The 12,247-nt window shown below is 44.7% G+C and overlaps 1 protein-coding gene across 1 annotated transcript in view; it reads right to left on the bottom strand.

The window, feature by feature from the left end:
- Window positions 1–12,247, bottom strand: part of TTBK1 (tau tubulin kinase 1) — a 288,592-nt gene that overhangs the window by 2,953 nt on the left and 273,392 nt on the right. Inside the window, exon 14 of the mRNA XM_025193892.1 lies at window positions 1,892–3,435. Within this exon, the coding sequence (XP_025049677.1) occupies window positions 1,892–3,435 (1,544 nt within the window). The remainder of the gene's footprint in view (window positions 1–1,891; window positions 3,436–12,247) is intronic.

Here is a 12,247-nt window from a genome sequence, read left to right as displayed (position 1 = left end):
CAGGCTGGGAGAAATGAATCTCCCAGTACCAGCCCCATGACCACGGAGCTGGCAGTGGGAGCTAAGTATCTCTTATTTCCAGCTGACCATTCCAGGTGATCGTTCCTGATTTCCAGCTGACCATTTTGCATTTTCAGGTAGCAAATTGTGATTAAGGCCAATTTCTGCACACTAAGCATCAGCACATTCTGTTGCAGCATGTGTAGACACAGACACTTACTGCATAGTAATTAGCTGTACTGCGCAGTAAGGCATCTCATGTAGACCTGCTCATAGTGTTAAAAAAATTCTGAACCATTGTAGCCTTTCTGAGTTGTGTGCAATAGAAAAATTACTTTATTATCTGGCATTTTCTTGAGCCCTCTAACAAGGACTGCCTTTAATTTAAAAAGGTTGAGAATTACTGGCTTATGCTATACATCTCTTTGAGGGGCATGCAGGGAACCCCACTGGTGGGTCAAAAAGCCAGGCCCAGTGGCACGTAAGAAAAGCCAATCCTTAAGTATTTCTAAGAGAAATACCAACTGCCTTTATGTTACACACTGTGTGTGTGATTTATACCCTTCTCCCAAACTCTTCACATGGTGTTCATCTTCTGAACACTGCTGTTGCTTCAGTAACAGAGATTATACCATTATGTGTGCAGAGCAGTCAGCACAATGTACTCTTGACTCTCCCTCCTTCTTCCCTCCCCCTCCCCTCCATCCTCAACTCCTTTCCTCTGGCACTGGTGGGGTCTTTGGAATATATATCCAAGAGGAAAGTTGTAGCATATACCTGTGCTGGTCCTTCTCCAGTGTGTGAGATCCACCCCAACTGTACTCCCAGGAGGGCATACAGCTCTGTATCTATGCTGAGAACAGGCTGGGCACTGAGCAATTTGGAAACTCTGGATCTAGCTTTTAATGCTGAATCCTCTGTGCTCTAGTCTTGTAGTAATAACACCCAGGGTAGGCCAATCCAGATGGCTTCAAGGCCAGACACAGTCGCCACATCTACACAAGATGCTGACTGCACAGTTGTTACTGCACAGTCATTTAGTACTTGTATAAACAGACAAGCAGCTTTTTTGTGACACTGACTGTGTAGTAGCCCAAGACGACTGTGCAATAGCATCACATTACAGTTTCTGCCATGCAGTGCTACTGTGCAGTAGTCTCAGGCTACTGTGCAGTCAGTGCCTTGTGTAGACACAGCCAGCATGATGAAAGCTGAAGGCAAAATGAAACACAGTACTGAAACAGACAAAAGGACATGAATAAGAAAACAGGGGGCAGGGATCCCAATGGTAAGGCCAGTTCAAGTCATTTAGAATAGGAGCTCTAGCCGGACAAAGCATAATAGAGTTGGGAGTGGATCCCATGCTAGGCTAAGTGAAAAAGTATTTGGAAAAGGCATCTCGGGGCTAGACTGATGGAGACTATTTGAGGAGGTTGGATTCCTACAGCCAGGCCAAGCACAAGAAAATTGAGGGGTTGATGCTATGACCCAGCCAGAATAGAGGGGTTGAGGGGGGCTCCATGAACAGGTGGAGGGAAATGATGGGGGTTAGATTCCACAGCCAGGCTCAGTATTAAGAGGTCAGTGGGTTGATCCCAGAGTTAAGCCAGGTGCAGGAGCACTGGGGGATGGGACTTAGAGACAGGCCAAGCATAAGAGGGGATGAGAACAGACCCCTTGGCATGGCTGAGATCAAGGGGGTTAGAGAATGGTCCCCAGGACCGTGTGACAATGGGGATGGAGGTGGACCATAGGGCCTGGCTGAAGAAAAGTGAGAGAGAGAGTGGACACCATAGCTAAGGTAAGCACAAGGGGGCCTGAATGCCAAGGGTGAACAAATCTAAAGAAACCTAGAGACTTTGATGCCTGAACAAAAGTACTCCTGTTTTACCTGCTTGTGAGAGCAGTATCTAGTGGGGAGCTCCTTGGTATTAGTGGTGCAACTGCTGATGGGCTACAAAACTTTATTGTCATTGGTGGTGTCTTCATGGGTGCAATGGGGCGAGGGATTCTGCTCTTCGTGCTTAAGGTTTTTTCTTCCCTACCCAGAAAGGGAACTTTCTCCTCCTCTGCTTTTCTTGGGATGGAGTCATCAGAGTCATGCATGTCTTCTTCAGAGCCAGTGGCTGACAGGGTCTCTGAGGCCCTGTGCCTCTCATCACTAGAGGATGCTGAGGAGGATGCCCCAGAAGCCAGTCTGAGGAGACGGTTCTGCCTCTTCTCCATCACTAGGCGAGCTAAGTCTGGATGTTTTGACCTCTTATGAAGTCTTTCTTTGCCCGAGAGAGAGGCTGAAAGCTCTGAGCCAGTGTCCTCTTCTGAGAACAAGATGGGAATCCGGCTTCTGTATCTGGAGCCCAGCAACTTCCTGGGGCCTTGCTTTGGTGCTTCATGGAGGTTCTCTGCTACGGGAATTGTTTTTTCAAGGACTGTCTCTTCAGAAATAAGTTTACCAGTTTCTTCCAAATCCTGTGCAAGTTCCACTTTATCTTTGAGCTCGATACACTCCTCTTGAAGCTTGGCTACACCATTAGGAAGTGATGGTTGTTCTCCTGCCATCTCTGAGGTTGTTTCAACATGGTTAGCTGAGAAAGCTGTCTCTGCACCTTGTAAACCAGAATGCAAAGTACCATTTTCTACCAATACAGGATTTTCTTCCAGCTCCTCCTCAATGATGATCTCTTCAAACTGGCTAGGAGGGCAGTAATCATCATGCCTCACCAGCTGGCCACTGGACATTACATTTAGGTGGGTCTTTTCAGCAATATGAACAAATGTGCGCTCAACTTTGGTAAATGGGGAGGAAGTAGTAGCCACTGCAACTGGTGGTTTTGGTTCTGATTTAAGGACTGAGGACAGAGTCCCTGGCTCTGATACATCCAGCTGACTACCCATGGGTTGTGGCCGCTCGCTCTGAGGTGTTAATGCAGCAAGAGTCCCTAGATCGACTTCTGGAGCCAAGTCTGCAGTAACAGGCGATTTCTTCAAGTCACCAGGTGAAAACAACACAAGTGTTTTTGAGCCTTCCTCCAGTTCCAAATCACCATCTGCAGTGGAAGCTCGACCTTTGGACTCCTTCTGGTCATCTGCCAACAAGGTAGATGGAGCACCTTCCTGACTGTGTTCTGTGCTCTTCTGACTCACATCACTGCTGGAGCCACTGTGCATGTCAACCTCTTCTCCTAAATAACCAGCATCATCCTCCTCCTCTTCCCCTTCTTCTTCGTCTTCACATCTTCCATTAATTTCTAGATGTGGTTCGGCTTTGTAAGGAGCAGTCAAGACAACAGTTGAGAAGTCAACTTTCTTTATCCGTTGGAGGATCCTAGGCTTTTCCCTATAGTCTGATACATCCTTTTTGAAGTTTTCATAAGGCAAACTTAAAGGCACCGTCTTGGGCAGACCATTCATTTCAAAAGGCTTCAGAGCATACATCTGGAATAAGATAAACATAAAAAAAGAAAAAAAAGCTTAAAACCCAGATGACCATTAGTATAGATATTACAACATGAACAGGAGTGAGGGAGGGTAATGTGAAACATATCTATTCATCCCCTCAGGACCCCTGGATCCATTCCTAGCACAAGTACCATCTACAGACACTGGAGCTTTGCAAAGGTAGCATTTGGCAAAGATGTAACAATCCTTAAATGGCATTTTTTTTCTGCTATTGTCCTGCATGGAACAGACCTGTCATAAATGTAAACTATGTTACCGCACTCTATTCTGCAGAGGGCAGACTTGCTGATATAGTCAGGACTCCATAGGTGATATGGTCAGGACTGCTCCTCTTTCCTAAGAGGTATCTTCTGACCAACCTTTCCAAGAATAGTGCAACAAGAGTTTTGCACAAAGATCAAGGGGACAACATGTCCTTTCTTTAGCAAACAGATGCATTCAGCATCTTATTGTTCTGTTCAGCATTGCTTGGTTAGAAAGTGTAATCCCCATAAGGGTTGAGACTGTCTTTGCCCTTGGGTCTTTTCCTATGCTCCTTCCTCTGTTTCTCTCTCCCTTTTCTGGCAATCTCTTTTCTGCATCTCCTTTCCCACAGAAACTTCTAATTTCCCCCATCATTTCCCCAAGTCCTTTACTAAATGATCAGCAAATCAATAGTTAAATGCTGACTTTTAAAGTGTCTCTGTTAGACTTTGCTATTAACACCTGACTGAGGTTAATTAAAGGGCAATGTTCATTCCTCTCAGAACTACTGTGACATCATATATTGATGTATGTCTGAGCTCTCTGCAGGCTTAGACACACATCACTATGTGTGATGTGTGTCTAAATGACTCGGGTCATCTTTCTTCACAACCACGAAGGAGCGAAAAAAACATATAAAATTTAAAAAGGCATTTCTACAGAACCAAAGGATGACACTTATATTGCACAAATAAACGAACTGGGTGTTGACACCCTCCCACCTCCATTTCCATAACTGTTGTAAGATGCCTGCAAACTTTGCCCCATTGAACAGACCGGAATGAAGGCTCTCTCCTGGCATTCCTCATGGGACAAAAGTCACTGAAGCTTTCAACTTGAATAATACTGTTTCAAATTCATTGTCAACATGCTGGGAATCCACACAGAGGCAGCACAGAATAAAACATACCATGAACATAAAACTTCAGGCACATGTCATCAAATATAGACGCAAGGTTGTCAAGTGTCAGGTGGCTGGAGAGCAAACTGAGCTTTCTCCAACACTAGGAATGGCATCTAGTCATCGGGTGTTCCAGTATTTGCTTTTGCCTAGTTTCTCTTTGGAATCTACTCCCTCATTTTTCTTGTCTGTAGCCCCCTGCTCTGTTTTGCCTCCCCTTTTTCTATGGTGTGAACCACTGGGCAGGCTGACATTGCCAATGCTCTATGGATTCTAAGCCCTACTTTTCTATGAGTCTATGCTATTGGACTTCTAACCCAAACACAGAGATGAAGTGCTCACCTAATCTCTGTTTAGGTCTGTTTCTAGTTGTATACATGCAGGACAGCACATAACACACAGCAGATTAGTTGTCTTTCTGCCTGAACTAGTACATTACCCTTCTTTCACACACATGTTCATTTCCCTATCAAATCCTCACTCTGACTACAGCAGAGTGATTGCATCACCTACAATAATGTACTGGATGCTTGGATTTTTACACCTGCTACATCCACTAACCTTAATTCATTGCATGCATACTTCTAGGTATTTTGTGCTTGGGAATACCTTCCTTGTTTACCGATTCACAAGCTGAGTATAGGTGCACACCCCTTCCCCGCCCCTCTGCCAACATCCCCCAGAGTACAAATAGTGAATTGTAGCAGAAGAAACACTGAGGGCACATCTACATGTGCACAGTTACTGCACAGTAACCTAAAAACTACTGCACAGGATGGGCCGTGTCTATATATGCCTGCCGGTATTGTGCAGTAACTATGGCGATGTATGCTAAGTTGGGTGCAAATTTGAAACCTGCTTGATGTAGGTATCAAATTTACACGTGTAGATGTCTTACTGCACAGTAACACCTGGCATGTAAGGCGCTGTAAGACAATTAACATTGCATTAGTCACCTTAGGCTGAGCGGCCAGAGCCCAGCATGCAGCATGGCACGCTGTCACTGGGTGCCATGCCACCTGTTGCTGCAGAGCTGAAGCCACAGTTCCAGCAGCAGGGGAAGGGGGCAGCAGCACTGACAGGGCTGCTGTGAGAGAAGTGGCATGCACTGCTGGTGGCTCCATGTGGCTCACTCCCCTCGTGCTGCACCCAGCTTCTCTCACAGGCAGTGTCCTGGTGGCAGGAAAGCCCTGCACATGCCTGGAACAAAAGTACACACAACAGGGAAACTGGCACTAGCAGCTGGGAGCAGACACAGCCCCAACCCTGCCCAGGCTCACTCCATAGGGCAGGGAAAGCAGCATCAGACACTGCAGACAGATGACACAGCAGCCCCAAACCTGCCTGCCCTGCTGCCCCCTTCCCCTGCAGGGAGTCACGTGGGGCCTTTCCCTGCTACCAGAGCTGCAGCTCCAGCTCTCCAGCAGCAGGTGATGTCCCATGTGCTTGGCTTCGGCTACTGTCCTTGGATGGAAAGCAGGAACATGGGGAGGAGATTTTGGCTAGGGCTGTCCAGGGTGCTGACCAAGGCAGGCTGATGCGGTCACCCAGCAAGCTGCTTTGCATTGCATTAAGGTGTTAATGTCAGCACATGTAGACCCCGGCCTAGAAACTGCTTACTGCACAGTAATTTTCTGTGCAGTAAATGTTCATGTAGACTCACCCAGCTAGTAATAACAATAATCTGGTAACAAACTTGGAGCCAAGTGATTTTACTGAAGTGAATATTAAGACCCGAAGTCATTTTAACACGTTTCCTTACCTGTGTTACTGATACCACCTGGAATTTAAAAAAAAATAAAGGCATCAAAAGCATTATAGAGCGTGAGGCTGTATCTCCACTGAAGAGCTAACTTGGGTGATTGACACCCACATGTGAGCCATACCATTAACCCCAAGCTGAATACTTAGTGGTGCTGCACGCACTTGTATGTGTTTCTTGAGGCACGTCATAGTTCTTTGTGCTGCAGTCAACTGAGATGATGATTCTTTCCCAGTAATTTTCAGAAAACTCTGCTGTTCTTCTGGGCACATGGGGTAGAATGTGGGAAGGCTCTGGAGGGCTATCCGTACTGCAGTGTCATCCAGTGGCAATGTAGGTGGGTCACAGCTTGCCTAACACCAAAAACACTGAACTTACATGCCCAGCCAGGCCAGCTGTCCTCAATACTCAGCTATCCATCACTACCCAACTTAGACAAGGTGGGCTTGTATATGCGCTTATTATATATACAATAAGCGGAACAGCACCCATGTATGAGCCCAAGCTAACTCTTCAATACAGACATATTCTGACAGTGCCAAAAGCCAGACCTGTCCTCTAATTTTGGACCTGCCTTTAACTCCCTGAAGGATACTGAGAGAGTCATTTTTCTTCACTTATCTTATCCTTTAAAAAGCACCTTGAAATCTGTGAAAGCAAATGAGGTGCTATCTAAGGAGATGCTGATGGCAGCACAGTGATCAAGCTTGTATCAAATCTCCTTTTCATGAAACCATTCCAATATTTTTGTTCTGTTTGGTTCTGATTCTTCTTTGAAAAAAGTACTTAACATGATCAATCTGAGCTTTCTTAAAGTTTCTAAAGCAACTTTGGTTCTCAAGTCAGGCAGACATTAATGAGCACTTCCAAAAATGGCTTTTTTTCTGGATGTTCTGAGTCCTACCTTACTAAAACATGACAAACATGCACTCACATGCAATGCTGCATGCTTCTTAGGCATGCTGTTTAGACAAATGGATGTTCCTGCAAAGCTACCACAAAGATGTTTAAACACTGAACACAACACAAGTCAGCACTGATACTCGCAGACCAGATATTAGCAGTGCCTAGCAAAGTCATCACTGGAGGGTCCCTGTGTGGATGACTTTTTCCACTTTACTCTGTAGTAGCACTCCAGTTGTCTCCACAAAGTATTTATAGCAGGAGTCCTCAGCATCAGCCATCCCCTGGTAAGCTTTCCACAACTGAGGACATAGTGGTGTTGTTCCTGTCAAAGTCCCAGGGCAAAGATGGGAGCCCAGCAGAAGTGCCCAGGGATGAAAGGGTGAACACGTTCTGCTGCTGCTTCATTCTGGGGGACCATATGTGTCCATCCCTGCCTCTTTACTCAGATCAGAATGCTCTGTCCAGTTATAGAGCTAAACCCATGGATAGTGTCAAAGCAGAGTAGCGAGTGCATCCTGGCCTTCTTGCTGTCCAAGGACCTTACTTTTAGCAAAGGAGAGTTTAATCCATGGACCTCAGGCCTATCCAGAGAGGTAATGGATCTGGAAATGTCTGGTTTTCTGTTGCACTTTAGGAGGGGTTGGGAATTAAGCAGCTAGGAGGGGAGGCTTTGTAGATTCCTTGTGATAGTCTCTGTCAGGATAAGCCAGGATGACGAGTGCCTTAGCTTGCACTCCACAGTCCCTAGTGGAACTGTGAGGGTTCCAGAAAGCTCTGGCCCCATGTCTTCTTGCCTCTGACTGGTACCAGATTGCCCCATCAGGACAGCCTGCAGGAAAGCAGAGAGCTCATTCTTTGCCTTTCACAGTAGTCTGCTGCACTGGGGCAGTTCTGCCAGGATCAGTCTGTAGCATGGGCAGCCTCAGTGTGTGGCATGTGGTAGGCAAAGGAGAAGGTAGGGTAGATAGGGCAGGGAGAAGAAAACAGAGCAGCACGTTGGGTAGAGAACAGAAAGCAGAGCAGACAATCGGGAGGGGTGAAGGATCAGAATGGAATTTGGGCTTTGTAAGGGGTTAATTTGTGTCATGCCTGGCAAATATAAAGTCTGCTCCCATTGATATAGAGCATACCTGGTGAACATGGAACCCAGAGTGCAGAGAGAAGCTCCCTGTGGTGGTTCAACTGATCTGCGTGACAATGCAGCCTGTATCTTTACTTCAGTCTCTTTGCTTTAAACAATTTTAAACCATAGGAAGTTCAGTCATTAATAACACATTGTGAAAATAGCTCAAGCCACTAAGCAGTACAAGTGCAAAAATAAAATCCATAAACACCAGGAAATGCAGCCTCTGTTCTACTTTATTGTATTCTGTTTTGATACAGGTTCTTATACCTATTCTGTAGTATTCAAGTGCTTTTCAGTAGTGTGTTATACCAGACTACTGTGCATCTGTCACATGTAAAACCAAATATTAGGGGCAATAGATGCCTCCATAAATAGACACATGCTAAATCTATCATGATCAACACAATTCTGACCCCTACTGCTTGCAGTCTCAATTTTGGGGGAGCCAAGTCAGAGAAAAAGAAACTCAAAATACTGCACAACACTGCCAACACAGAGCCTATGAATCCTAATCTCAACCCTTCCACTGACTGCCATGATCCTTCTATGCATTTCATTTATGACAAGTATGAATTAAGGCCTCGGTATATCTGTTCTGGGGGAGGGAGTGTAATTTATCATTTGCACATTTCAGCAGAAAGCTAACATAAGGTCATGTTATGAAGACTAGTTCCCTAATGTAAATATTAAGCCCCACATGCTTTGAAGGCAGTCTCTAAAATAAATACTCTGAATTCAGTACTTGTGTAACCCACAGATACAGTGGTATTCTGCATCACTGCACTTCTCTTCACATCCAAGTCACCAGAAAAGTAGACATCAAAGGCTGAGCCCATAACCTACAGTATTACAGCTCAGGCAAATTTCATATTGGGTATAAGAGACACTACCTCAGTGGTTCTCAACCTTTTTAGATTGAGACACCCCTTGGAAAATGCCAGCTCTCGGTTTCAGGCAAGGCTCTTTAGGTAAATGTAATATCTTTTATTAGACCAACAAAATAATTGGAAAAATTGTTCTTTGCAAGCAGTCATGTACAACCACCTTTCTTCAGGCACAGGGAGAGTTTGTTGTTTCTTTGTATTCTATCCTGGGTAGATAAATGTAATAAATATCATAAATCGACTGGACACAAAAGATCATGGACTAAATACAGACATTGGCTTCATGGCTCATTATAACCTGTCTGCCATCTGATAACCCCAGGTATGCTTGTCTGCATTTTACCAGCTCATTCTTCCCCCTCTTCCCCTCCCCTCCTACCTTTCTCTGACGTATTGTCCTGCCATGCATTTGTATTTTCACAGACCCTCATTTTACATACTAGCTTCCTTTCTATCCAGGAGAGAACACAAAGAAACAACAAACTCTCCCTGTGCCTGAAGAGGGGTGTTTGTACCCAAAAGTTTGCAAAGGACAATTTTTCCAACTATTTAGTTGGTCTAATAAAAGATATCACACTTACCTAACGAACCTTGTCTACCTATCTCCTTAAACCAACAGAGCTATTACCAATAACCCTGAACCTCTTAGTTTGACTCTTTTTTGACTATAGGAAAATAATACAGCAATTCTGCAGTTGCAAACAACTGAAAAAGATCACAACGAGGCAGATTGTTTTTGCCAGTATGGATTCCCATGTAAAACCTTTGGGTTTAGCTTGGGATTCATGTTTGCACACCTAACAATGCTAACATTGTGCAATACCACACACACCCTTAAAAGGCACTCTAGGATCCCGTGGCACCCAGGTTAAGAATCACTGCACTAGCCAGAAGGGCACCGTGTTTTTATCCTTGGTGGACCACTTTCCTCAGTTTGCAAGACACATTGCCATTGAAATAACCCAGTATACTTCTGGGGTTTTTTTTTAATGAGAGCACACTTGTTGGCTCATCTTCATCTTACAGTCTACTGTCACTTCCAGGTCCTTCTCTGAAGTACTGCAGAGTAACCATTCATTCCCTAGTCTGTATATGTGCATGCACTTATTCTGTCCCAAGTTCAGGCCTTTCTATTTGTCTGTGTTGAATTCCATCGGATTAGTTGTGTACCATTTTTCCAGTCTATCCAGGTCATGCTGGATTCTAGTCCTGACCTCCAGAGTGTCTGCAACTCCACCCAACTTGTTGTCATCTGCAAATCTGCCAAGCATGCACATAATTCTATCATCCAAATCATCAATAAGTATGCTGAACAGTACCAAATCCAGGACAAGCTTCTAGGGAACGCCACTTGATATCTCCTCCTAACTAGACACTGAACCATTGATAACTACTTGTTGAGCAAAATGATCTAAACAGTTATGCATCAATGTTACAGTACCTTCATCTAGTCTATATTTTCTTAGCTTGTTCATGAAAATGCTTTGGGAGAGAGTGTCAAAAGCCTTGCTAAAGTCAGGATGCATCACATCCACTGCTCTCTTCACATCCACAGTCTGTTACTTGATCACAGAAGGAAGCTGGTTGGTCAGGCATGATTTACTCTTGGTGGCTGTTCCTGATCACCTTGTTCTCCTCTAGTTGCTTGAGGACCTGGTCCATAATTGATTTGATATTTCTATGGATAACATTAATAGCTGCAGACATCATTCAGCAGGCCAAGTTTATTACATCTGCGCTATTATGATCATACAGCAGCTTTATACAATAAATGGTTCACCCTCCACTGCACAGCAGTCTTGAAGAAATACCTCCTGACATGAAGGGGACACAGGTGATTATACTGAACAGAGTGACACTCCATTTTGTCATATAGTCTTAGAACAGATTTCCTTTGTAGTGACCATCAAAGAGTATTGTTTAATTTTAAGACCTTCTGAGAATGGGGTAAATAAAACTTCAAAGCTCCTAACATCCAAATAAATCACAGAATCATATGAAAATAGGGCTGAAAAGGACCTCCCTTAGGAGTTCCCATCTTGTTCAGCCCCCTACTCAAGGCAGGATCATCCCTATTCAAACCATCCTAGAAAAGTGTTTGTTTACCTCACCAGGGGTAGGAGTACTCAACCACCTTCTGTGAGTCAAAGGCAGTAGACAGAGCTGGGAAATTTGGTGGCAGGGGAGTGTTGGCAATTAACACTGCCAGCACTACCCCACTGCCAAATTTTCAAGCCCCATGTGGCTGGATCAGGCTGGGCCGGGCCACTGCTGCACAGCCAGATCAGGCCTGAGCTATTGCCATGCAGCTGGATTGGGTCCTGTGGATTGGGGTTCCACCACTCCCACCATGCACCAGACTGGGCCTACCAGCCAGATCCAACCCATGGACAGACATGGCACTGCCAATCTGACCCATGAGGCAAAAAGTTTGAGCACTACTGGTCTAACCCATTCTTAACGGTGACTATAAAGGACAAAAATATGTATAGACTGCATGGTCTCTGGCCTTGTCTTCAATATATCTTCCCTTGGCTTTGTCAGTGTTGTCTCTCTCTGACTTTTCTTTTTCAAAACCTTCACATCATCACAAGCCTGCTGGAAGTTGTCGACTGACAGAGTCTTGACTGTCTGAACCCCAAAGCCTGCTTGTAAATTATTGCAATTTGGTTAACCAGGGCATGTCTACACATTCATTAATGCACTGTAATTACAACACATTAAGTTTAGTACCTGTAAGAACAGGTACTAAATGTACCGTGATAGGCACTACTGCATATTAGCCTAGATGATAGGCTAATATACAGTAGACTTCATTAGACTAAGTTTACAACAACAGGCACATTAGTATGGTTTTTGCCAGCTGCTCTAATGCGCAGTAGAAATTAGTCTAATGCACATTAAGCATCTTGTGTAGACACACCCACAGAGTGGCATCTTAGGAAAAACAAATATCACTAGTTAAG

This window comes from Alligator sinensis, unplaced genomic scaffold (assembly GCF_000455745.1).
Source record: "Alligator sinensis unplaced genomic scaffold, ASM45574v1 scaffold629_1, whole genome shotgun sequence".
Taxonomy (NCBI): Eukaryota; Metazoa; Chordata; order Crocodylia; family Alligatoridae; genus Alligator; species Alligator sinensis.
The sequence above is the reverse complement of the archived record's forward strand: the minus strand, read 5'-3'. Positions and strand labels throughout refer to the sequence as shown.